The sequence below is a fragment of the Oncorhynchus mykiss genome, chromosome 22 (assembly GCF_057628025.1).
Source record: "Oncorhynchus mykiss isolate SJ-2025 chromosome 22, ASM5762802v1, whole genome shotgun sequence".
NCBI classification, from domain to species: domain Eukaryota; kingdom Metazoa; phylum Chordata; class Actinopteri; order Salmoniformes; family Salmonidae; genus Oncorhynchus; species Oncorhynchus mykiss.
This window is the reverse complement of record NC_143043.1, coordinates 21,861,164-21,885,821: the sequence shown is the minus strand read 5'-3', so window position 1 is coordinate 21,885,821 and position 24,658 is coordinate 21,861,164. Positions and strand designations below refer to the sequence as shown.

The 24,658-nt window shown below is 42.1% G+C and overlaps 1 protein-coding gene across 1 annotated transcript; it reads right to left on the bottom strand.

Annotated features, from left to right (window-relative positions):
• Positions 1-355: 355 nt before the first annotated feature.
• Positions 356-24,633, bottom strand: LOC110501568 (CCR4-NOT transcription complex subunit 9). Its single transcript, XM_090215716.1, has 9 exons — positions 24,237-24,633; positions 24,051-24,113; positions 23,116-23,295; positions 21,778-21,893; positions 21,581-21,690; positions 21,342-21,451; positions 21,130-21,228; positions 10,551-10,642; positions 356-1,294 (listed from the first exon to the last, which is right to left on the bottom strand). Exons 2-9 carry the CDS (start codon positions 24,066-24,068, stop codon positions 1,126-1,128), a joined length of 894 nt encoding a protein of 297 aa, XP_090071842.1. The 5' UTR covers positions 24,069-24,113; positions 24,237-24,633; the 3' UTR covers positions 356-1,125.
• Positions 24,634-24,658: the final 25 nt, after the last annotated feature.

Here is a 24,658-nt window from a genome sequence, read left to right as displayed (position 1 = left end):
AGCTGTTAAAGGCTAATGTACAAGTGAAGGGAAACCTTTCTTCTCTTCAATAACCTACGCTCAGGTAATTTACAATAACTCGGAAATCACATTTGAAATCTCAATTTCCAATAATAGAGGACAAACAGTTATTCCTTCAACAATTCAAGAAAGTAAGCGGTTTTTGCTGAGATTGGGGCTTTGTTTTGGAATACGTTACAGTAGATATGTTCAACGTATAGCTCCTATAACTCCGAAGCAAAAAGGTAGCTCTCTGTTGATGCAGAGCCACCTTTTGTGGGCCCTAAGCAAGATTTGTCTTGAGTGGATGGTCAGGGGGCCGGAACATTATTAGAAATAATGTGTAGACTACAAATTGACGGCAAGAAGCCCAAACAGATATAGTATTTATTAAAAACCTGGTTTACATTTGTATACCATCACATACAGTATCTCTATTATACATGGGAATACTTTGGAACAGATTTCCCAATTCACTTAAAGCTGATTTACTGGTGTTTTTACAGTCTTATGTACAACAGTAAAAAGAAAATGCATTAAAATGACACGTTTTTGGGGGTATCTGGGGACCTTGGGGTGACAAATAAAATCTCCCGTGGGCCAAATTCAGGGAACCCTGCGCTAGATGGTTAAAAGAAAACATATATACAAATATAAAAAAAACACTTAGAAAATGCCTGTAGTGGTTTTGGTTCAGGACAGAACAAAAACAGTGGGAAACACCAGGTTAAAACCAGACCAACGTGGATTTCCTTTTTGATGACGTCAATGTTCAACCCTGTTGAAATGTTACGCAAACACCTCCATAAGCATTGAGGAAGCATTGTGAGAACGTCTCAGGGAGAATGCCAGGTGAGCGGCAACAACAAGTGAGCCACAGAGTTTATGGTTCTACACAGCATCATCTTCTCCTGGTCTTGGACAGTGGTTAAATTGGACAGGCGCACACCACTACAGAGTACCGAGCCTATTATTTTCTACTCTTTTGAGTACCGGCACCTCTTATAGAACATTTACTCTTAAATATGAACACTGTACTTTAAAATTAGTACTAATCATGTTTTTCTTCTGTGGCTCTGCCAGCACGGTACTGTTCCTCAGGTAGTGTCAAAGGGGTTGATGAGGTTACTGTGCGGTCAGGGGGATGCCTCGGCCGTCCGTCACCGGGCCCTCCTGCAGGTTCTTGACCAGCTGGGCCAGCCAGCGCTTGGTGGTGGTGTCGTCCTTTAGCACCTGGGCGAATGTGGCATCCTTCAATTGGTCAGGCAGGCACTGGCGCAGTGCTTCTCGCGCTCTGGGGGTCAGAGGTTAGATGTAATGAGTGAACAGAACACCAAATATATTAGGGGCACGTTCATCAGGAAACAACGTTGGCTAACATTTAGATTGTTCTTTGTTCTAGCATATTCCTAACACAACTCTGAAGAAGGAATCATGTCGACTCTCCATGGCATTCCTGTCTTCAACGTTCAAGAACGTTAGGCTTCTGAACATGACCCTGGACTGCAGTACATCCCCCCCCACCCACCCCTGCTCTTGTTCACTCCTCTTTGTGTATCTGAGACAACTGGGTAAGTGTAAGAGAGACTGTAGGTCCATATACAGTGGCGAACTGGGACCAGAAATTGGCCCAGGGATTTGTAACACACCGGCCCGTTTTTTCCCCCCTCAAGGCCCCCCAATCGGCCCATTTATTTCCTTGAGGCTCCCAGTATTAGCCACAAACTTAAAAAGTTGTGCAAAATTTAGATCAGCTCAGTGGGCTAAAAATGGACACGCCTATTTGCCTGAAATGCCTGATGGCCAGTCCGCCTCTGCCACTAACTTAACATCCACCACCCACACTCCTCTATAAGATGAAGGGAGTATCAATTTCCTGTTACAAGGTAGAGCTACAGGCAGCTATGTGATACATTCACCTCAACACAGTAGTTTCATTGCTCACCCCCCCACCCCCAGACCAACGATTAAGATATTCTTAACAACATGAGATCCATGGTTGCCGTGGCAGCCTTTGGAGTTTACTAACTGCATTTTACAGACTACCCCTCCCCCTCAGCAACTTTACAGAAGTTATATCCTCCGCTGTGCAGTCAAACATTTATAAAATTAAGGCCACCACTTGCTCCCTATCCCAACTCAAAACCTGCTCATCTAGCCTGCTTATGTTCATCACCACCCTGATCAACAAGTCCCTGCTGCAGGGCTGCCAACTTTTGAAGACAGCTCAGAGTGAGATTTCATATTGTGAATGTCAATGGTTCCACCCTCTAACCGTGGGGTCTGGGTGTACACCCCCCCCCCCCGTAAAAAAAAATATATATAAATGTTTTAAAGCTAATTTCCGGCTATTCTACATATTTTCACATGGCTAACATGCTGACTCAATAGGGCAAGCATCCACCATCATGAGCATGTTGGTTTTGTCCATCCACACCAGACGAGTTCAGGACACGCAGGTTGAAATATCAAAATGAACACTGAACCAACTATATTAATTTGGGGACAGGTCGAAAAGCATTAAACATTCATGGCAATTTAGTTAGCTAGCTTGCTGTTACTAACTAATTTGTCCTGGGATTTAAACATTGGGTTGTTATTTTACCTGAAATGCACAAGGTCCTCTACTCCGACAATTAATCCACAGATAAAGGGTAAACCAATTTTTTGTTTCTAGTAAGCTCTCCTCCTTCAGGTTTTCTTCCTCTGGACTTTATATGGTGGTTGGCAACCAACTTTAAGGTGCATGACCAACACCAACTGGACTGTGGACCTCAGTTCATCTTTCAATCACCCATGTGGGTATATGCTCCTAAAAACCAATGAGGAGATGGGAGAGGCGGGACTTGCAGCGCATCAAGCGTCACAAATAGAACCAAGTTCTATTTTAGCCCATGGCTACGCAAATGCTTATTGACACGCGCGAGCAGTTTGGATGCAATGATTGAATGACATGCATGTGAACATTTGTGTGGTCAGCATTTAAGGCCCATGACCAGAGTGGATTTAAACAAATGTTTTAGCACAGGTAAGGTGTATTCAGGATACTTTTAAAGTTGAATACACAATCAAAACTTGTCGACCTGGTCTGAAGTTACTTAGAAATGATTTGGGCATGAGATGCTAACATTTAGAGCATTAGAAAATGCTAATATTAAATGGTTGGTGAGGGTGGCTATTGACTAACCATAGGATGGATTGCAGTCTTTCCTTGTCGATAAGAAACCAACATGTAAATATCTAATTCATATGGGTGAACTATTCCTTTAAAATAGGACCATAGAAAATCCTGATTGGAGGTAGCTCTACAAGAGGTTTGGCCACCTGATTTATGTCTCCCAAAAACTGGGGGTTTGAATATGTTCATGTGACATTTGATTAGAATAAATAACCCCACATTTAAGAAAAATTGAATGAATATTTATCTTCAGCAGGCATAATAGAAAATTAATACAGGTCGCAATCGCTCAAGCACAAGCTCACTTCCTAGTGAGTAGTCAGCTAATCTTCATATTTCAAGTTTAGCCAACTTCAAACTATTTGCTAGCTAACAAGGCACAACAGTTGAATTGTTATGGAACACACCGTTCTGTCCATCTCCAACTGTTTGAACAGCATGCTTGTCTGTCCATTTTGTTCCAACGTTGAAATCATGTGGCCTACCTAATTTCTCAGAATGAGAACGAGTTGCCAGTTCCCTATATACACACACACAATTGTTTTTGATGCATATTGCACATTTATAAAAACACAGACTTGACAGCTAGTATAACAGGCTAAAATGACGTTGGTACTGAAATGCTGTGTGCAATATACTGAGAATTCATTTTCCAGAATCAATGTTCATTGACCCTCTCGTTTTAGTAGTCATTTCCAAACAATTGACCAGTCGGCTAAATGGAGTCAGCCCTAATTTTTATATACATTACCAGTCCAAAGTTTGAACACACCTACTCATTCAAGGGTTTGTCTTTATTTGTACCATTTTCTACATTGTAGAATAATAGTGAAGACATAAAAACTATGAAATAACACATATGGAATCACGTAGTAACCAAAAAAAAAAGTTAAACAAATCAAAATATTTTCTTGATTCATCAAAGTACCTATCGTTTTCCTTGACAGCTTTGCACACTCTTGGCATTCTCTCAACCAGCTTCACCTGTAAATGCTTTTCCAACAGTCTTTAAGGAGTTCCCACATATGCTGAACACTTGGCTGCTTTTCCTTCATTCTGCAGTCCAACTCATCCCAAACCATCTCAATTGGGTTGAGGTCGGGTGATTGTGGAGGCCGTGGTCTTGGACCCTTACTAAACCAATCACAAGTTTCAATCTGACGCGGTTCATAGTGTGGTGACAGGAAAATTATGTATCTCCAGCGTGAAGCTGCCAGTTACAATGCTTGTGATGTGGAATGCACAGTTGAAGTTAATGCACTGAATTACAAAATAAAAGCAGTACTTTTTTTTCAATGAGTGAGAAATAAAAGGTGTGGCTCTTGAGCTTGTGAAGAAGGTCAAATGTGTGTCTCATGCCCAATGCGCGAGTACACAGCACTGCTGCTGACCGGAGAGGTACCATCGATCTTCAAAACAGCAGTAGGTCACCCCCTTACTCAAGAAACCCATCCTTGATCAGGACATCCTATCCAGCTACAGGCCCATCTCCAACCTCCCCTTCCTATCAACAGTACTGGAGAGTCCAGATCCCAGGAGTCTGCCTTCACATGCGGTATCCCACAGGGGTCAGTGCTGGGGCCTATTCTGTTTTTAATTTACATGCTCCCTCTCGGCCAAGTCCTCAGAGATTATAACATCAACTTCCACTGCTACGCTAACGATAACAAAATGTAAAATAACACCAAACCAGACACCATCTCTGCCCTAGCAAAAGTCAGCAGCTGCCTAGAGGACATCAGGGCATGGATGAATGAGAAAGAACTTCCTCCAGTTGAACAGTAACAAGACTAATGCTATGCTTATTCGGACACCCAAGCAGGCCATCCACCTGTCCTTTGTCATCTCCAACCTTGGAGTCAAGTTTGATCATTCGGTGTCCTTCGATGCCCACATAAAACATTTTTACTTCTTGAAAACATTGCCGGTGTCTTACCATCACTCTCCTAGCCAGATGCAGAGAAACTCATCCACATCTTCTCTCGGATTAACTTCGGCAATGCGCTGTTTGGGAAGTCCAAGAAGTCCGACCACATCACCCCAATACTGGCCGAACCCCACTGGCTACCGGTCAACTACAGGATCGACTCATGCTTGTATTTAAAGCCTTGAAAAGATTGAGGCCCACCTACATCGGCGACTTCATCTCAATCAGCAAGACATCTCGCACTCTCCGCTCCAGCCATTCCATACTGCTTAAAGTCTGCAAGATACGTCTCTGAACTATGCAAGGCTGAGCTTTCTGCTTCCTTGCCCCTCGCCTATGGAATGCACTCCCTGACCATCTGAGAGCCACTCCATCACTCTGAATTTTTAAATGGGCGTTAGTCTTTAGACGTGGATTTCAAAGTCCTAAACCTAATCTAAAATGTATTTAGCACCTAGTCCACTATTGCCATTTTACCTCCCTTGATTTGAAATGTGTTGTTTTTATTTCCTTCAGTAGAGCTTTAAGATAACTCTAATGAAAAGCTCTATACTTATGTTAATCTTGCATGAATGATTTCAGACATCAACTCAACGTTTTGAACTAATAATAATGCCATTTAGCAGACGCTTTTATCCAAATCGTAATGCATCCATCCATTTTACGTATGCGTGGTCCCGGAAATCTAACCCACTGTCCCGGTGTTGCAAGTGCCATGCTCTACCAACTGAGTAACCTATACATAAAACATCCTTTTTGCTCAGAGTGGAAAAATAAGCTCTGACCCAGATAACAGTTCCACCTGTGAGTAGGTCATGAGACCACAATGCACTAAAGCACCACAGTGTCACTAGAAACCTTGACTTTGTGTGGGCAGGAAGCAGGTAACTTCCACTGTGCGGGCAGGAAGAGGTGTGTTTCTCAGAAACAGGTTCAGGAGTAATATACACACACATCAAAATGAAAACACCTGTAAAAAAAATAAAAAGTCAAAACATCCTCCCGAAATTCTTCCACTGCTCTGTCATCACTATACACTTTAGTATGAGACTGCCATTATTTAAGTCGTTTGTGGTGATGAGGAGCATTGTACAAAACAAAGTCATCAGGTTTTGAATAATCTCTAACCAATCAGAGTATCAAAGCCAATGACGAATTTTCGAACTACCGCTTTACCCACGTAAAAAAGCGAATGTTCTGACAAGAAGCGCCTACCATTTTCATGTGGAAAAGGCACTACATGCTATGTGGAAATAGCTTGGTATTGGCTTGATTTCTAGAATAGGCTCTTTGAGGAAAATGTCTTAAGTCAGAATGTCATTTACAACTTTTATTGGATAAAAAAATGAATACACACTAGCAGTTTTTGTTCGCTGGTAAATACATGTTTTCCTTGAGGCCCCCCAGTATTAGCTAGATAATGATCATTTTGCAAAAAAAAATAAAAAATATCACTGAAAATGCCCATCTGACTTTTGTCCGAAATGCCAGATGGCCAGTTGGCCCCTGTTGGTATAGTTCCATGGTTTCACGTTTTCCAGTCCTAGCATACAGTGCATTAGGAAAGTACTTTTTCCACATTTACTTACGTTACAGCCTTGTTCTAACATTGATGAGAAAAAATTAAATGATTTCTTCAAATCTACACACAATATCCCATAATGACAAAGCAAAAACAAGTTTGTAGAAATGTTTGCAAATGTATTAAAAATAATGAACTTAAATCACATTTACATCAGTATTCAGACCCTTTACTCAGTCTTTATTGAAGCACCTTTGGCAGCGATTACAGCCTCGAGTCTACTTGGGTACAAGCTTGGCACATCTGTATTTAGGGGGTTTCTCCCATTCTACTCTGCAGATTCTGTCAAGCTCTGTCAGGTTGGATGGGGAGCGTCGCTGCACAGCTATTTTCAGGTCTCTCCAGAGATGTTCGATCGGGTTCAAGTCTGGGCTCTGGCTGGGCCACTCAAGGACATTCAGACACTTGTCCCGAAGCCACTCCTGCTTTGTCTTGGCTGTGGTGCTTAGGGTCGTTGTCCTGTTAGAAGGTGAACCGTCGCCCCAGTCTGAGGTCCTGAGAGCTCTGGAGCAGGTTTTCATTAAGGATCTCTTTACTTAGCTCTGTTCATCTTTGCCTCAATCCTGACTAGTCTCCCAGTCTGTGCTGCTGAAAAACATCCCCACAGAATGATGCTGCCACCACCATGCTTCACCGTAGGGATGGTGCCAGGTTTCATCCAGACGTGAGGCTTGGCATTCAGGTCAAAAAGTTCAATCTTGGTTTCATCAGACCAGAGAATCTTGTTCCTCATGATCTGAGAGTCTTTTAGGTAACTTTTAGGTAACTTTAGGTAAACTCCAAGCAGGCTGTCAAGTGCCACTCTACCATAAATGCCTGACTGGTGGAGTGCTGCAGAGATGGTTGTCCTTCTGGAAGGTTATCCCATCTCCACAGAGGAACCATCGGGTTCTTAGGTCACCACCCTGACCTTCTCCCTCGATTGCTCAGTTTGTCCGGGCAGCCAGCTCTAAGAAGAATCTTGGTGGTTTCAAACTTCTTCCATTTCAGAATGATGGACGCCACTGTGTTCTTGGGGTCCTTCAATGCTGCAGAAATGTTTCGGTACCATTCCCCAGATCTGTGCCTCGACACAATCCTGTCTCAGAGCTCTAGGGACAATTCCGTCAATCTCTTGGCTTGGTTTTTGCTCTGACATGCACTGTCAAATGTGGGACCTTATATAGAAAGGTGTGTGCCTTTCCAAATCATGTCCAATCAATTGAATTTACCACAAGTGGACTCCAAATCAAGTTGTAGAAACATCTCAAGGATGATCAATGGAAACAGGATGCACCTGAGCTTAATATAGAGCCTCATAGCAAAGGGTCTGAATATTTATGTAAATAAGGAATGTTAAAAAAATATATTACATTTGCAAACATTTCTAAAAACCTGCTTTCACTTTATCATTATGGGGTATTGTGTATAGATTGAGAATTTTATTTTTTATTTAATCAATTTTAGAATAAGACTGTAATATAACAAAATGTGGAAAAATGGAAGGGGTCTGAATACTTTCGGAATGCACTGAATCTCTGACTGACACAGTGACCTCCTGGCTTAAATTACATTCATGGCACAGCTCCTCTTGATGTACATGAAGAGACAGTGCACCAACAAAGAGAACAAGTGAAGCTTCCCCTTTCTAATATATTAAGATTCTGCACATTTTAGACAAGATCATTATGAGAAAGTACTAACACATAACAGCGTCATACATGCTTATAACAAGTCTTACAGTGCATTATAAAAGGCATCATAATGCATAAGCCTATACAGTGCCTTGCGAAAGTATTCGGCCCCCTTGAACTTTGTGACCTTTTGCCACATTTCAGGCTTCAAACATAAAGATATAAAACTGTATTTTTTTGTGAAGAATCAACAACAAGTGGGACACAATCATGAAGTGGAACGACATTTATTGGATATTTCAAACTTTTTTAACAAATCAAAAACTGAAAAATTGGGCGTGCAAAATTATTCAGCCCCCTTAAGTTAATACTTTGTAGCGTCACCTTTTGCTGCGATTACAGCTGTAAGTCGCTTGGGGTATGTCTCTAGAAGTATTGCACATCGAGAGACTGAAATTTTTTCCCATTCCTCCTTGCAAAACAGCTCGAGCTCAGTGAGGTTGGATGGAGAGCATTTGTGAACAGCAGTTTTCAGTTCTTTCCACAGATTCTCGATTGGATTCAGGTCTGGACTTTGACTTGGCCATTCTAACACCTGGATATGTTTATTTTTGAACCATTCCATTGTAGATTTTGCTTTATGTTTTGGATCATTGTCTTGTTAGAAGACAAATCTCCATCCCAGTCTCAGGTCTTTTGCAGACGCCATCAGGTTTTCTTCCAGAATGGTCCTGTATTTGGCTCCATCCATCTTCCCATCAATTTGAACCATCTTCCCTGTCCCTGCTGAAGAAAAGCAGGCCCAAACCATGATGCTGCCACCACCATGTTTGACAGTGGGGATGGTGTGTTCAGGGTGATGAGCTGTGTTGCTTTTACGCCAAACATAACGTTTTGCATTGTTGCCAAAAAGTTCAATTTTGGTTTCATCTGACCAGAGCACCTTCTTCCACATGTTTGGTGTGTCTCCCAGGTGGCTTGTGGCAAACTTTAACCGACACTTTTTATGGATATCTTTAAGAAATGGCTTTCTTCTTGCCACTCTTCCATAAAGGCCAGATTTGTGCAATATATGACTGATTGTTGTCCTATGGACAGAGTCTCCCACCTCAGCTGTAGATCTCTGCAGTTCATCCAGAGTGATCATGGGCCTCTCCTTCCATTTCAATATTATCGCTTGCACAGTGCTCCTTGGGATGTTTAAAGCTTGGGAAATCTTTTTGTATCCAAATCCGGCTTTACACTTCTTCACAACAGTATCTCGGACCTGCCTGGTGTGTTCCTTGTTCTTCATGATGCTCTCTGCGCTTTTAACGGACCTCTGAGACTATCACAGTGCAGGTGCATTTATACGGAGACTTGATTACACACAGGTGGATTGTATTTATCATCATTAGTCATTTAGGTCAACATTGGATCATTCAGAGATCCTCACTGAACTTCTGGAGAGAGTTTGCTGCACTGAAAGTAAAGGGGCTGAATAATTTTGCACGCCCAATTTTTCAGTTTTTGATTTGTTAAAAAAGTTTGAAATATCCAATAAATGTCGTTCCACTTCATGATTGTGTCCCACTTGTTGTTGATTCTTCACAAAAAAATACAGTTTTATATCTTTATGTTTGAAGCCTGAAATGTGGCAAAAGGTCGCAACGTTCAAGGGGGCCGAATACTTTCGCAAGGCACTGTATGTGACGTGGTAAGCAATTTTTAGGGACCAATTTTTGGCAAGTGAGCGCTACTTTCAGAACTATTGGCTAAAAAGTATACAAAAGTATCAGAGAATCTCTTTAAAGTGCTGTTAACGGACATGCTACCTGTCCCAGACCTGCTTTTTTCAACTCTCTAGAAACAGCAGGAGCGGTAGAGATACTCTTAATGATCGGCTATGAAAAGCCAACTGACATTTACTCCTGAGGTGCTGACTTGCTGCACCCTCGACACCTACTGTGATTATTATTATTATCATCATCATTTGACCATGCTGGTCATTTATGAACATTTGAACATCTTGGCCATGTTCTGTTATAATCTCCACCCGGCACAGCCAGAAGAGGACTGGCCTGGTTCCTCTCTAGGTTTCTTCCTAGGTTTTGGCCTTTCTAGGGAGTTTTTCCTAGCCACCGTGCTTCTACACCTGCATTGCTTGCTGTTTGGGGTTTTAGGCTGGGTTTCTGTACAGCACTTTGAGATATCAGCTGATGTAAGAAGGGCTATATAAATAAATTTGATTTGTTTTAACACTTAATTTACCTTGGATTATCAGAGAGGCGAAGGTAGCAGCGTACAACATGTTTCAGCAGACGTGCAGATGGTTCCTTCGAAAGCTGCAGCACCATTTTCCCCTGAAAATAAAGGGAATCAACATGTTTGGGGTAGAAAAACACAATAGTATAGTGCCTTCAGAAACATTTTACACATTTTGTTGTGTTAGACTCAATTTAATCCATTTTTAAATTCCGAGTGTGTGTCACTGGCCTACACACAATATCCCATAATTCCAAAGTGGAATTATGTTTTTAGACATTTTTACAAATTAATAAACATTTAAGAGTCAAGTTTTCAAGCCCTTTGTTATGGCAAGCCTAAATACATGGAACACATACAAGTGTTTGTCCCATGTTTCATGAGCTGAAATAAAATCTCCTGTCTCTTTTGCCAAGATATGCCACAACTGTCAGGTGGATGGATTATCTAGCAGCTGATTAAACAGCATGATCATTAAACAGGTGCACCTTGTGACGAGAACAATAAATGGCCACTCTACAATGTGCAGTTTTGTCACGTGCGTCGAATACAACAGTGAAATGCTTACTTACAGGCTCCAACCAACAGTGCAAAAAAGGTATTAGGTGAACAATAGGTAAGTTAAGAAATAAAAACAGTAAAAAGACAGTGAAAAATAACAGTAGCGAGGCTATATACAGTATCTAGGCTATAACAGTAGCGAGGCTACATACCGGTTAGTCGGGCTGATTGAGGTAGTATGTACATGTAGATATGGTTAAAGTGACTATGCATACATGATAAACAGAGTAGCAGCAGCGTAAAAGAGGGGTTTCGGGGGCACACAACGCAAGGTAAAAATCAGTCGTTCTGCCCCTGAACAAGGCAGTTAACCCACTGTTCCCCGGTAGGCCGTCATTGTAAATAAGAATTTCATCTTAGCTGACTTGCCTAGTTAAATAAAGATTACATTTAAAATAAAACAAAATGTATCCGCCGCCATCACCTCATGTTTCAGCATGATAATGCACAGCCCCATGTCGCAAGGCTCTGTACACATTTCCTGGAAGCTGAAAATGTCCCAGTTCTTCCATGGCCTGCATAATCACCAGACAAGTCAATCATTCATCATGTTTCAGATGCAGCTTGTTCCAGTTCCCGCCAATATCCAACAACTGGGACAAGATTCCACAGGCCACAATCAACAGCCTGATCAAATCTATGCGAAGGAGATACACTAGTATATGGACACCCCTTCAAATTAGTAGCTTTGGCTATTTCAGCCACAACTGTTGCTGACAGGTGCACACAGCCATGTAATCTCCATAGACAAACATTGGCAGTATAATGGACTTATTGAAGAGCTCAGTTTTTTTTATTTCACCTTTATTTAACCAGGTAGGCTAGTTGAGAACAAGTTCTCATTTGCAACTGCGACCTGGCCAAGATAAAGCAAAGCAGTGCGACACAAACAACAGAGTTACATATGGAATTGAGGTAAGGCAATAAATTGGCCATAGTGGTGAAATAATTACAATTTAGCAATTAAATACTGGAGTGATAGATGTGCAGAAGATGAATGTGCAAGTAGAGACACTGGGGATCAAAGGAGAAAAAAAAAACAGTATGGGGATGAGGTAGTTGAATGGGCTGTTTACAGATGGCTATGTACAGCTGCAGTGATCATGAGCTGCTCTGACAGCTGGTGCTTAAAGTTAGTGAGGCAGATATGGGTCTCCAGCTTCAGTGATTTTTGCAATTTGTTCCAGTCATGGGCAGCAGAGAACTGGAAGGAAAGGTGGCCAAAGAAGGAATTGGCTTTGGGGGTGGCCAGTGAAATATACCTGCTGGAGCGCGTGCTACGGGTGGGTGCTGCTATGGTGACCAGTGAGCTGAGATAAGGCGGGGCTTTACCTAGCAAAGGCTTATAGATGACCTGGAGCCAGTGGGTTTGGCGACAAATATGAAGCGAGGGCCAGCCAACGAGAGCATACAGGTCACAGTGGTGGGTAGTATATGGGGCTTTGGTGACAAAACAGATGGCACTGTGATAGACTACATCCAATTTGCTGAGTAGAGTGTTGGAGGCTATTTTGTAAATGACGTCGCCGAAGTCCAGGATCGGTAGGATAGTCAGTTTTAGGGTATGTTTGGCAACATGAGTGAAGGATGCTTTGTTGCGAAATAGGAAGCCGATTCTAGATTTAATTTTGGATTGGAGATGCTTAATGCGAGTCTGAAAGGAGAGTGTACAGTCTAACCAGACACCTAGGTATTTGTAGTTGTCCACGTATTCTAAGTCAGAACCGTCCAGAGTAGTGATGCTGGACAGGAGGACAGCGATCGGTTGAAGAGCATCCATTTAGTTTTACTTGCATTTAAGAGCAGTTGGAGACAACGGAAGGAGAGTTGTATGGCATTGAAGCTCGTCTGGAGGTTAGTTAACACAGTGTCCAAAGAAGGGCCAGAACTATACAAAATGGTTTCGTCTGTGTAGAGGTGGATCAGAGAATCACCAGCTGCAAGAGCGACATCATTAATGTACACAGAGAAAAGAGTCGGCCCGAGAATTGAACCCTGTGGCACCCCCATAGAGACTGCCAGAGGTCCGGACAACAGGCCCTCCGATTTGACACACTGAACTCTATCAGAGAAGTAGTTGGTGAACCAGGCGAGGCAGTCATTTGAGAAACCAAGGCTGTTGAGTCTGCCAATAAGAATGTGGTGATTGACAGAGTCGAAAGTCTTGGCCAGATCAATGAATACAGCTGTACAGTATTGTCTCTTATCGATGGCGGTTATGATATTGTTTAGGACCTTGAGTGTGGCTGAAGAGCACCCATGACCAGCTCGGAAACCAGAATTGCAGAGGTTGAACAGGCAAGTAATAGGGGTTGCAATAATTTCGGCTGATAGTATTAGAAAGAAAGGGCCCAGATTGTCTAGCCCTGCTGATTTGTAGGGGTCCAGATCTTGCAGCTCTTTCAGAACATCAGCTACCTGGATTTGGGTGAGGGAGAAATAAGGGAGGCTTGGGCAAGTTGCTGTGGGGGGTGCAGGGCTGTTGACCAGGGGGAAAGCATGACCAGCCGTAGAAAAATGCTTATTGAAATTCTCAATTATTGTGGATTTATCGGTGGGGACAGTGTTTCCTAGCCTCAGTGCAGTGAGCAGCTGGGAGGAGGTGCTCTTACTCTCCATGGACTTTACAGTGTCCCAGAACTTTTTGGAGTTAGTGCTGCAGGATGCAAATTTCTGTTTGAAAAAGCTAGCCTTAGCTTTCCTTACTGCCTATGTATATTGGTTCCTAACTTCCCTGAAAACTTGAATATCGCAGGGGATTTTTGATGCCAATGCCGTAAGCCACAGGATGTTTTTGTGCTGGTCAAGGGCAGTCAGGTCTGGAGTGAACCACGGGCTATATCTGTTTCTGATTCTACATTTTTTGAATGGGGCATGCTTATTTAAGATTTTGAGGAAAGTGCGTTTAAAGAATAACCAGGCATCCTCTGACGGAATGAGGTCAATATCCTTCCAGGATACCCGGTCCAGGTCGATTAGAAAGACCTGCTCGCTGAAGTCTTTTAGGGAGCATTTGACAGTAATTTGTGTGAGATTGAGGGCATCAAGCTTCGATTGTAGGATGGCCGGGGTGTTAAGCATGTCCCAGTTTAGGTCACCTAACAGCACGAGCTCTGAAGATAGATGGGGGGGGGGGGGGGGGGGGGAGCAATCAATTCACATATGGTGTCCAGGGCACAGCTGGGGGCAGAAGGTGGTCTATAGCAAGCGGCAACGGTGAGAATTGTTTCTGGAAAGGTGGATTTTTAAAAGTAGAAGCTCAAATTGTTTGGGCACAGACCTGGATAGTAAAACAGAACTCTGCAGGCTCTCTCTGCAGTAGATTGCAACCTTTGGCAGTTCTATCTTGTCGGAAAATGTTATAGTTAAGGATGTACATTTCTGGGTTTTTGGTGGCCTTCCTCAGCCAGGATTCAGACACAGCTAGGACATCCGGGTTGGCAGAGTGTGCTAAAGCAGTGAATAAAACAAACTTAGGGAAGAGTGTTTCTAATGTTAACATGCATGAAACCAAGGCTTTTACGGTTACAGAAGTCAACAAATGAGAGGGCCTGGGGAATGGGAGTGGAGCTAGACACTGCAGGAACTGGATTAACCTCTACATCACCAGAGGAGCAGAGGAGTAGGATAAGGGTACGGCTAAGGGCTATAAGAACTGGTTGTCTAGTACGTTCGGGACAGAGTAAAAGGAGCAGGTTTCTGGGCGCGGTAGAATAGATTCAATGCATAATGTACAGACAAAGGTATGGTAGGATGTGAATACAGTTGAGGTAAACCTAGGCATTGAGTGACGATGAGAGAGGAATTGTCTCTAGAGACATCAAATAAACCAGGTGAGGTCACCGCAAAGTGTGGGAGGTGGGACAAGAGGGTTAGCTGAGGCATATCGAGCAGGGCTGGAGGCTCTAAAGTGAAGACAATCACTAACCAAAACAGCAATGGACAAGGCATATTGACATTAGGGAGAGGCATGTGTAGCCGAGTGACTTCCAAAGTGGCATCGTCATAGGATGCCACCTTTCCAACAAGTCAGTTTGTCAAATTTCTGCCCTGCTAGAGCTGCCCTGGTCAACTGTAAGTGTTGTTATTGTGAAGTGGAAACATCTAAAAGGGTTGCAACACTTGTAACCGACTTCCAAACTTCCTCTCGAAGCAATGTCAGCACAAGAACTGTTCGTTGGGAGCTTCATGAAATGGGTTTCCATGGCTGAGCAGCCACATACAAGCCTAAGATCACCATGTGCAATGCCAAGCTTCGGCTGGAGTGGTGTAAAGCTCGCAGCCATTGGACTCTGGAGCAGTGGAAACGTGTTCTCTGGAATGAAATCCCGCATCACCATCTGGGTTTGGTGGATTCCAGGAGAACGATTCCTCTGCTCTCCAGTTGGATCTGTTTGATCCTATGCTCGCACCAAGTGCACGTGATCCATTGCTTATCCTCGCAGAAACTATGATTGATAAGACAGCAGCTGATACACTTTAGACTGTACCATTGTCAAATAACACGGTGTGCCGTAGGATCGATGACATGGGCGTTGATATTGTTGATCAGTATATTTAATGTTTTTTTTTTTATTCAGGTACATTTTCTCTGCGGTTGAACAAATCGACTTATGTCAGTGGGGAAGCCCAATTGATTGCGTGTGTGATACAGAGACATTTCGGAAATGAATGAGCACATTCTGTTCTGCAAGAAGCTAACGGGGAGAACTACAGGTGAGGATGTGTTTTGCATTATTGACCGCTTTTTCTCAGACACAATCTGGATTGGAAATCCTGTTTTCATGTGTGCACGGATCGTGCTGCATCAATGTCTGGGAACGAAATGATTAAGTGCCAACATAAATAAGTTAAATCCCACTGTATCATTCATAGTCATTGGCCATCAAGATAATGAGTCCTGAGTTACATGATGTTTTGAATGACGCAGTGAAAGTGATTAACTTTATCATGTCCAGGCATTTGAATCACTGACTGTTTGAAAGGCTCTGTGATGACAGTGGGACTGAGGACCAGCAGGTACTGCTTCACACCGACGTCTGTTGGCTATTCAGAGGGAAAACGCTTCAGAAGCTTTTTGAGCTGCGTGCGGAAGTCAGTAATTTCCTGCCTAAGCACTCACACCCCCTTGTGGCTGTGTTCGAGGACAGACTGGGGAGCCCGCCTCGCCGATGTGTTCAGCAAACTGAACAACCTGAATCTAGCTCTGCAAGGTAAAAGACACACACATTCTTAACATGTACCACAACGTGTGTGGATTCGTGAAGCAGATCAAACTCGGGGAGAGGGAATGGGAAGATGGGGATATAAGCTTAAGTTTCCAGCAGCTTGACACCTACCTTTTTACAGGTGTTTTCAAGTCTTGCCATAGATTTTCAAACATATTTACATCAAAACTAGAAGTCAGCCACTTTTCAAGCAACCCCAGTATAGATTTGGACTTGTGTTTTAGGTTATTGTCCTGATGAAAGGTTAATTCACCTCCCAGTGTCTGGTGGAAAGCAGACTGAACCAGGTTTCCCTGGTTCAGGCTGCAATTTCTGTGACTTGTTAAGCAAATATTTACTCCTGAACTTATGTAGGTATGCCATAACAAAGGGGTTGGATACTTATTGACTCAAGTCATTTCAGGTTGTCATTTTTAATTAATTTGTAAAAATTTCAAAAAACAATTCAGTTTTCAGATTATGGGGTATTGTGTGTAGGCCAGTGACAATTATTATTATTTTTTATATCAACATTTAACCCACTTTAAATTCAGGTAATTCACAACAAAAAAGTCAACCGGTATGAATACTTTCTGAAGGCACCGTATCACTTTGGAGGGCAGCCTGCCTGCAGAGTGCTCGTTGCCAACCTGGTAGTTGTTATTCCTTATAAATATTGTAGTAAATTCACTAGAATATGTTACAGATCTTCATCCCCTAATATTGAAGGCAGTACGATGTTACGGCTGCATATCTTTAGACAAAGAATCAGTAGCCACCCAAACTAGGCCCATCTGAAATATGAAAAAGTATCAATCAAATCAGCAGGTAGCCAGGGTTGGGTAGGTTACTTTCTTAATGTAATCCATCAGTTACTAGTTACCTGTCCAAAATAGTAATCATAAACGTAACTTTTGCATTACACAAACTCAGTAATCTGACTACATTCAGTTAATTTTAGATTACTTTTCCCTTAAGAGCATGAGAAGAAGACAAATGTATGTTACCAATTGAACGACATGTATTGCAGGATAAATTAATGTTAAAGTTTACCTAGTTACATTTTACTTTACGGGTTGGTTATGTAGGCTTCTTCTAACCCATCGCTTTCTACAACATATAAGATTAAATTACATATTTACATTAATATAGAAGTCCCAAAAAATGTATGTAGTAAGACTATCAAAGCTGTGTGTGTTTTAGTATGTGTCCATTAGGCCTCTGGATTTATTTTTTGTATCAGCATGAATTAGATTGAGCAATAAAAGACCCGCTTTTATTCCATAGGCTGGGATCTGCACTATGCAGCTGTTGCAAGAGCAAATTTTATGATTGATAGGCAGCTTAAACTTCTTGAATGCAACCATTATTTGGTTCAAATACACATTTAGATTTGTGAACAGCCATCCACGACAACCACAATCCATAAGGTGAAAATAGCTAAATGAGAGAGCAGCAGTGATTCACATCAATACGCTATGTACAGTTAAAGTCGGACGTTTACATACACATAGGTTTGAGTCATTAATTCTCGTTTTTCAACCACTCCACAAATTTCTTGTTAACAAACTATAAGTTTGGCAAGTTGGTTAGAACATATACTTTGTGCATGACAAGTAATTTTTCCAACAATTGTTTACAGACAGATTCACTTATAATTCACTGTATCACAATTCCAGTGGGTCAGACGTTTACATACACTAAGTTGACTGTGCCTTTAAACAGTTTGGAAAATTCCAGAAAATTATGTCATGGCTTTAGAAGCTTCTGGTAGGCTAATTGACATCATTTGAGTCAAACCTGTGGATCTATTTCAAAGCCTACCTTCAAACTCAGTGCCTCTTTGCTTGACATCATAGGAAAATAAAAAGAAATCAGCCAAGACCTCAGGAAAAATAATTTGTAGACCTCCACAAGTCTGGTTCATCCTTGGGAGCAATTTCCAAATGCCTGAAGGTACCACATTCATCTGCACAAACAATGGTACGCAAGTATAAACACCAATGGATCACGCAGCCGTCATACCACTCAGGAAGGAGACGCCTTCTGTCTCCTAGAGATGAACGTACTTTGGCGCGAAAAGAGCTAATCAATCCCAGAACAGCAGCAAAGGACCCTGTGAAGATGCTGGAGGAAACAGGTACAAAAGTATCTATATCCACAGCAAAACGAGTCCTACATAAACATAACCTGAAAGGCCGCTCAGCAATGAAGAAGCCACTGCTCCAAAACCACCATAAAACTATGGTTTGCAACTGCACATGGGGACAATGATCGTACTTTTCGGAGAAATGTAAATAGAACAAAAATAGAACTGTTTGGCCATAATGACCATCATTATGTTTGGAGGAAAAAGGGGGATCCTAACCTACTTAAGACAGGGAATTTTTACTAGGATTAAATGTCAGGAATTGTGAAAAACTGAGTTTAAATGTATTTGGCTAAAGTGTATCGAAACTTCCGACTTCAACTGTAGATATCAATAAGTGATATCCGTATCGCCGTAGACTACACCACTGCTGGCATCCTTACCGCCAAGCGTTTATTCATGTTGGATAGTCTTTGGATGCCAACAGAAGTCGCACAATTGGAAGACATAGCTTGAACTGTAACCCACAAGCCTATTCCTGCTCGTTTTGCGCAATCCATCAAACAGATTTGGTGTGTCATCATAGTGGTCTCTGACTTGTGGTCAGGCTCGCTCAGGTGGAACAAACTTGAACTTGCGCCTTTTTTCAATGCTGATTTGAACGTCATTGAGAAAACAGAGAAAAACACCCTTTCTATATTAAAGTAATCCTCGGAGTAATCATCTACTTTTTCAAAAGTATCTAATCTGATTACAATATTTTTGCTGGTAACGGATTAGTTACCCTTTTTTTGTAGTCCCTTATATGTAACTGATTACATGTAATCTGTTACTCCCCAACCCTGCAGGTTGTTGTTCCTATTGTTCTGGCAAAGATGAGTCAGTAGTAGATTGCTAAACTGTATTTTATATGGATGATAAATGTAGGCCTACTCTATTTTTGCCAGGCAAAACTGGAGGAAATTAAACAAGAGCTGTGTTTGAATACTCATAGTAACCTCACTACTTGTGACGTGAATTGAGTATATAGTATGCTTATTGGTCATAGTACGGATATAGTTAGTATGAGAAAAGTTACCGGATGTCGTACTAAATTTGCCAAAATATGATGTATACATGCAGTGGACACTTTCTGTGCTTTTAGGGCCCATAATGCAATTAATCATAAAATGGCCGTGGTTTCACAGCGTTTTCAGGTTTGAAGAAAATGGCGGAAAATATGGAGCCAAAGTCCAACGAGAGTGGATGCAAATTCATTGCTTTAACTAATTATAATCAAAGTTAAGAAAATGTTGAGCAATGTAATGAAGTAATGACTTTTCAAATAAGTTATCGTTACACGTTATGTTGGCTGACCATTTGCTAACTACGCTATCCTTATGAACCGCATAGCATTACAGCAGTATGTACCAGTATGTTACCTAACGTTAGTTGGCTACTAATAAATCGAACTGGCCAGGCAGTATATTAACTATCTGCTAACTAACTACCCAACGTTTATTGACTCGATTATTCACATAATTCTTAGCTAAGTGGTATAGTCGTTGTGCGTTTCAATGGAAATGGTTAATTCCGGATAGCTACTCTGATTTCAGAGCACTCTTGTGCAGAATAACTGATGAATTTACAAAACGCTCAACACCGTTGAATAAGGCCAGTGTCAGTAAACGTTGGCCAAAAAAAGCATAATTAAATTGTTGCTAGCAGCACAGTTAGTCACCAACGCTCTGGATAACAAACAGTCTAACCAGCTCTGTTAGGGTGAGTAAAATGGTGAGAGTGAGGTGTTCTCTCATTTGTGTCTGAAAGTAGCTAGCCAACGTTAGCTTTGGTGCTTGACTGCCATTGAACGAACCGATCAACCCTAGGGTGCGTTCTTAAATTCGCTCAGGCTATCTACTCCGATTTCAAGGCACTCTGGTCTGAGTGTGCCAGAGTGCAGAATAACTGATGAATTTACGAACACTCAACACCAGTTGAATATGGCTGCTGTCAGTAAATGTTAGCAAGCTAGCCAACATTAGCCAGTTAGTTTGGGTGCTTGAATGCCGTTGTGAGGTCTACTCCTCTGCCAGAACGTTCCCGAGAGCGAAACGCTCTGAATTTACGAACGGACAATCTGACAACGCTCTGGATTTACTAAGGCCCAGAGTGCACCCTGGAAATCCAGATTGAATTTACGAACACACCCGAAATCGTAAAATGTTTAGCTAGCCATTTGTTATGCTAACAAGCTAGCAAGAGGTTGCATCGCAACAGCGTCAAATTCCGGTAGGCAGGCAAAGCTCTATTATGCTCAACTGAAACGATACTGTTTGTTTACAGTATACTAAAATGAACGAATTGTATGTAGTATGTTAGTATGGGTATTCAAACACATTTAAGTTCTTTCTGGTCACTAATCTTGATACGCACGTGTCCCTTTGCACGCCATTGCTGATGATTGGTAATTGGTCAACAATCAAGACGCTGAACTTTTTGATTCTGATGCATGGATGACAATTTAAAGACGACTTACGGGCAGTGGGTTCAGAAGAACTAACATTTTGTGGGAAATTTTATCACCACAGAAAGGGGCACTTTGGAGACTGGGAAGGCAAATGGGTACAGCCCCATTTGTTCACGTGTCTGGTTTTATCGCTGAACAACCCCCCCCCCCCCCCCCCCCCCCCCCCCCCCTGTATATACAGCTGTGCTAAACCTTCCTCTGAAAACAAATGATACTTACAAGAATCATTGCCACGTGAGAGAAGCGTTCATAGGTCTGGCATATGTACGCCAGCCCGGTGTCGTCCAGCAGAATTTTTTGGAGTATGAAAGTAGCAACCTGACATTGAGGAGAAAGGGAGAATTACTAAAAGGTTATACATTTCCTTTTGTTTATATGCACGTAACATAATGTGTGTAAGCAATATGGCAGAAGCTGGATAGATTAGCTACCGTTTTGGAGAGTTCGCTGCCTGACTCCATGATGCGCAGGCATAGAGGGATGATCTCTGTGGTAAGCAGGAAATTGATCACCTCCTGTTCGTCTGTTTTGACCAGAGCACCTGCAGGAACACAAACAGCAAACTACAGTTGGAGGCATTCAGGTGTTTTTAACGAACCAGAGAATTGCGGCATGAACAATCGGGTGCATTGGAATCAGGCAGACAAAAGCAGGTAGAAAAGGATGTTACCTATGACTCCTAAGCTGGTGAGGCGCAGGTACTCAAATGGGCGTGTCTTGCTCACAGTATGCAGGAAGGGGTAGAGGAAGAGAGGAATGTGTGCTGCCAAAAATGCAGACCTGGAGGTGGTGGTTACATTTTGAATGTGTAAGATAGTGACACATAACACAATCATTTACATATTGAAAAGAAAGATGGTGCATTACCGAGTCTCTGGATGGGAGGCGACACACTGTAAGAGCGCGAGGGCATTGCATACTCTGTTGGATTGGTGGGCTGTCAGAGTTGGTGGGTTTATGGAGGGGTAGATGTTCACAATTTCCTGAAAGAAACAGAATGCAAATAAATTAGAATGTGGAGTAGTATCGTTCTCTTAAAGAGATTCTGCGGTACTTTTGTATACTTTTTAGCCAGTAAATCTGAAAGTAGTGCTCACGAGCCAAAAGTAGTCCCTGAAAATTGCTACGACATCACATGTCCAGATACGGGATGTGCACTGCTCTGCTGTGTGTGCGCGCATCTTCCTTGTTGCCACTCAAATAGCTAGAGGCTGAAGCCCATTGGCTAGAACCTGAATTGATTGGGGATGGCCCACATGGGGGAAAATGGCGCAGTAAAGCTACCAAACAAACTTAGTTTCTAACTAGTGATTTCATGGCTAATTGAGGTAAGACAGTAATTTTGCTCATAGATTATGCATGTATGAACTACACGTCGCCACATCCAGCACTATGCTGGAGGTTTAAAAAAGACTTAGTAGTCGCCAAAGGTAAAATGCATGTCTTTAAGGAGGCACTGTAGGTACCTTCACGCAGCAACATTTTACATTTACGTCATTTAGCAGATGCTCTTATCCAGAGAGACTTACAGTAATGAGTGCACACATTTCCATACCCTGTAAGAATATTTTAAGATAAATAAACAACGCAGAGGACTAGAGTTGATTGGGGAAATAACGATCAATGGAAATAGTTGTTTTTCAGTTCAACATCTATTTAGAATCTGTGTAGGGGTTTCAGTCTTGGACTCATAGCGACAAGTGGCAAGTTCTCATTGGTCCGACTTGTCTATACATTGAGCCTTAAACGAGATACTTGGTATTTGGTCATTGGTCCAATTTTACTGTAAGTAATTCTAATCTGTCAACCACAGGTTGTGTTATAAACTACATCTGGTCTCTTTGTTCAGCGGAGAAAACACTGAGGACAGGGAAGAATGACCATCTACTTTCCAGCATAAAAACTATGATTTGTTCTCTTTGAATAAATATATTTTTCTCCCTCTGATTTGTATACTGTGTTATTGAAGAAAAACATCAACTGCTAACATCCCCTGTGGGAATCGTACCCACAACACTGGCGCCATGCTCTACCAACTGAGCGAACACAATGCCACAATGACGAAGACACACAGACATAGGGGGAGGCCACCTAAAACAATGCACATGTATTTTTCCTCTTATGAAAGTGCATTACAGATTGGCTTGAATCGGCTCAGTAATGTGAAATAGTTATTACAGTAAGCAAAGATAATATATTTAGTACCTGCAGGAGGGCAGCAATGGTTCCACAAGAGTGCCATAGCATGGGTGCAAGGTCAGGGACAGACTCCCTCTTCTTGCTGAGCTCCAGGAGGGCATTCTCCCTGGTCTCGGGGGTAGACAGCTCGTTGATCCACTGGTAGATCTTCTCCCGATCCACCTGAACCAGGGCTGTGGTTGCAGCCTGTGAGAAAGGGGCAGGGGGGGTGAACCAACTTCAGACATGACATCTGAGCATGTAATACAATTCCAACGAATGCTCTCCCTTTCTAGGATCATCCGTCAGATAAATCAAGATCGGTTTGCTGCCCTCTGACTAACTAACGTTAGTAACAAACTTAACTAGTTAAATTTTACAATGCACGAACTGCAATCATGTGTTCGGACGGGTGGGTATAATTTGTGCAACGTTTCAACAATAAGGTTGCCAACAAACAACACATACAAAGTTGTATAGCGGCTGAATAAGATACCGGGTAGGAAGTTGGCCATTTCATGAGGTTATTCACTCACCACGTTTATTCCGAAAAATGTCTGTCCTCACTCTGGTAGCCTATGGACAAACATTAAGAATAAGCTACGTGTTGAGTTGATGCCTATTCGGCAGCTACTTAGCTAGGTGAATTGATCATACTACTTTGTATGCGTAGTTTGTTGGCAACCTTGTAACGTTACTTTACGAAGTTTCAGGAACAGATTCCTGTTGGAACGTTCGACAAATTATACCCATCCTGTTTGGGCTGTGTAAACTAGAGACCTCCCGAGTATTTAGCTTTGCGACACATCGGTAGTATGTGTACTGGTTGGACTCCCCGAGTTGTGCATGGATCTAGTGGGTGGCGACAGAAAATAACCATAACACAAAATGAATATGTATATTGATAGATAACACGGCATACAATGTAACGTTAGCTATCTAATTCAATATTGCAAACTTACTGCGCCTGTAGCCAGCATTGTCTGAAGCGTCTGGATATGATCTCCCGTAAGCTGTTGAGCTAGCTACAAATAAAACAAAAACTACAACTAGTTACCTAGCTAGCTAGCTTAGTTTTAGCAGAATATATTTGGTCTTAGTTTGCTACAATGGTCACATCGGAACTGGAACTACGTTTAAACCTTTACCCGCGCGTTTATTATTCCAACATGCTGCGAACCTCTGTTTGAGAATGATATCTGCTTTATCTAACGCTATAACACAAGCAACATAGTTATTATCTTTAAACAAAATATAACCCTTAGTTTACATGGGAGGTCGATACCGATAGGAAGCTAGTAAGACAGTTATGCATTTCATTTGTTGATTTGTTGAATCAGAGACGGAAAAGGAAGCGAGACCCCCGACTCGCTGTTTCTTTCTGGTGGGTTTTCTGGTTCAATAAAAGTCAGAACCCAGCTGCTATTGCATTGGTGTCTATGGTAGACACACCCTGTTAAGTAAACCGGAACTGATCATATTTTGCGATGCTTAACGGCATGAGTGAACTATCTTCATTTTTTTCACCATCTTTGGTATTAAGTCATCGTGGTTAAGTATCGCGAGAAGA

Bases quoted from the DNA above. Each gene is read 5' to 3' on its own strand.
- LOC110501568 (XM_090215716.1), bottom strand. The intron at 21,452-21,580 runs GTAACATCCTTT...GTGTTCCTGCAG, and splicing joins CACCAGCTTAGGAGTCATAG to GTGCTCTGGTCAAAACAGAC. The intron at 1,295-10,550 runs GTAAATTAAGTG...TCTGACCCCCAG, and splicing joins CGCCTCTCTGATAATCCAAG to AGCGCGAGAAGCACTGCGCC.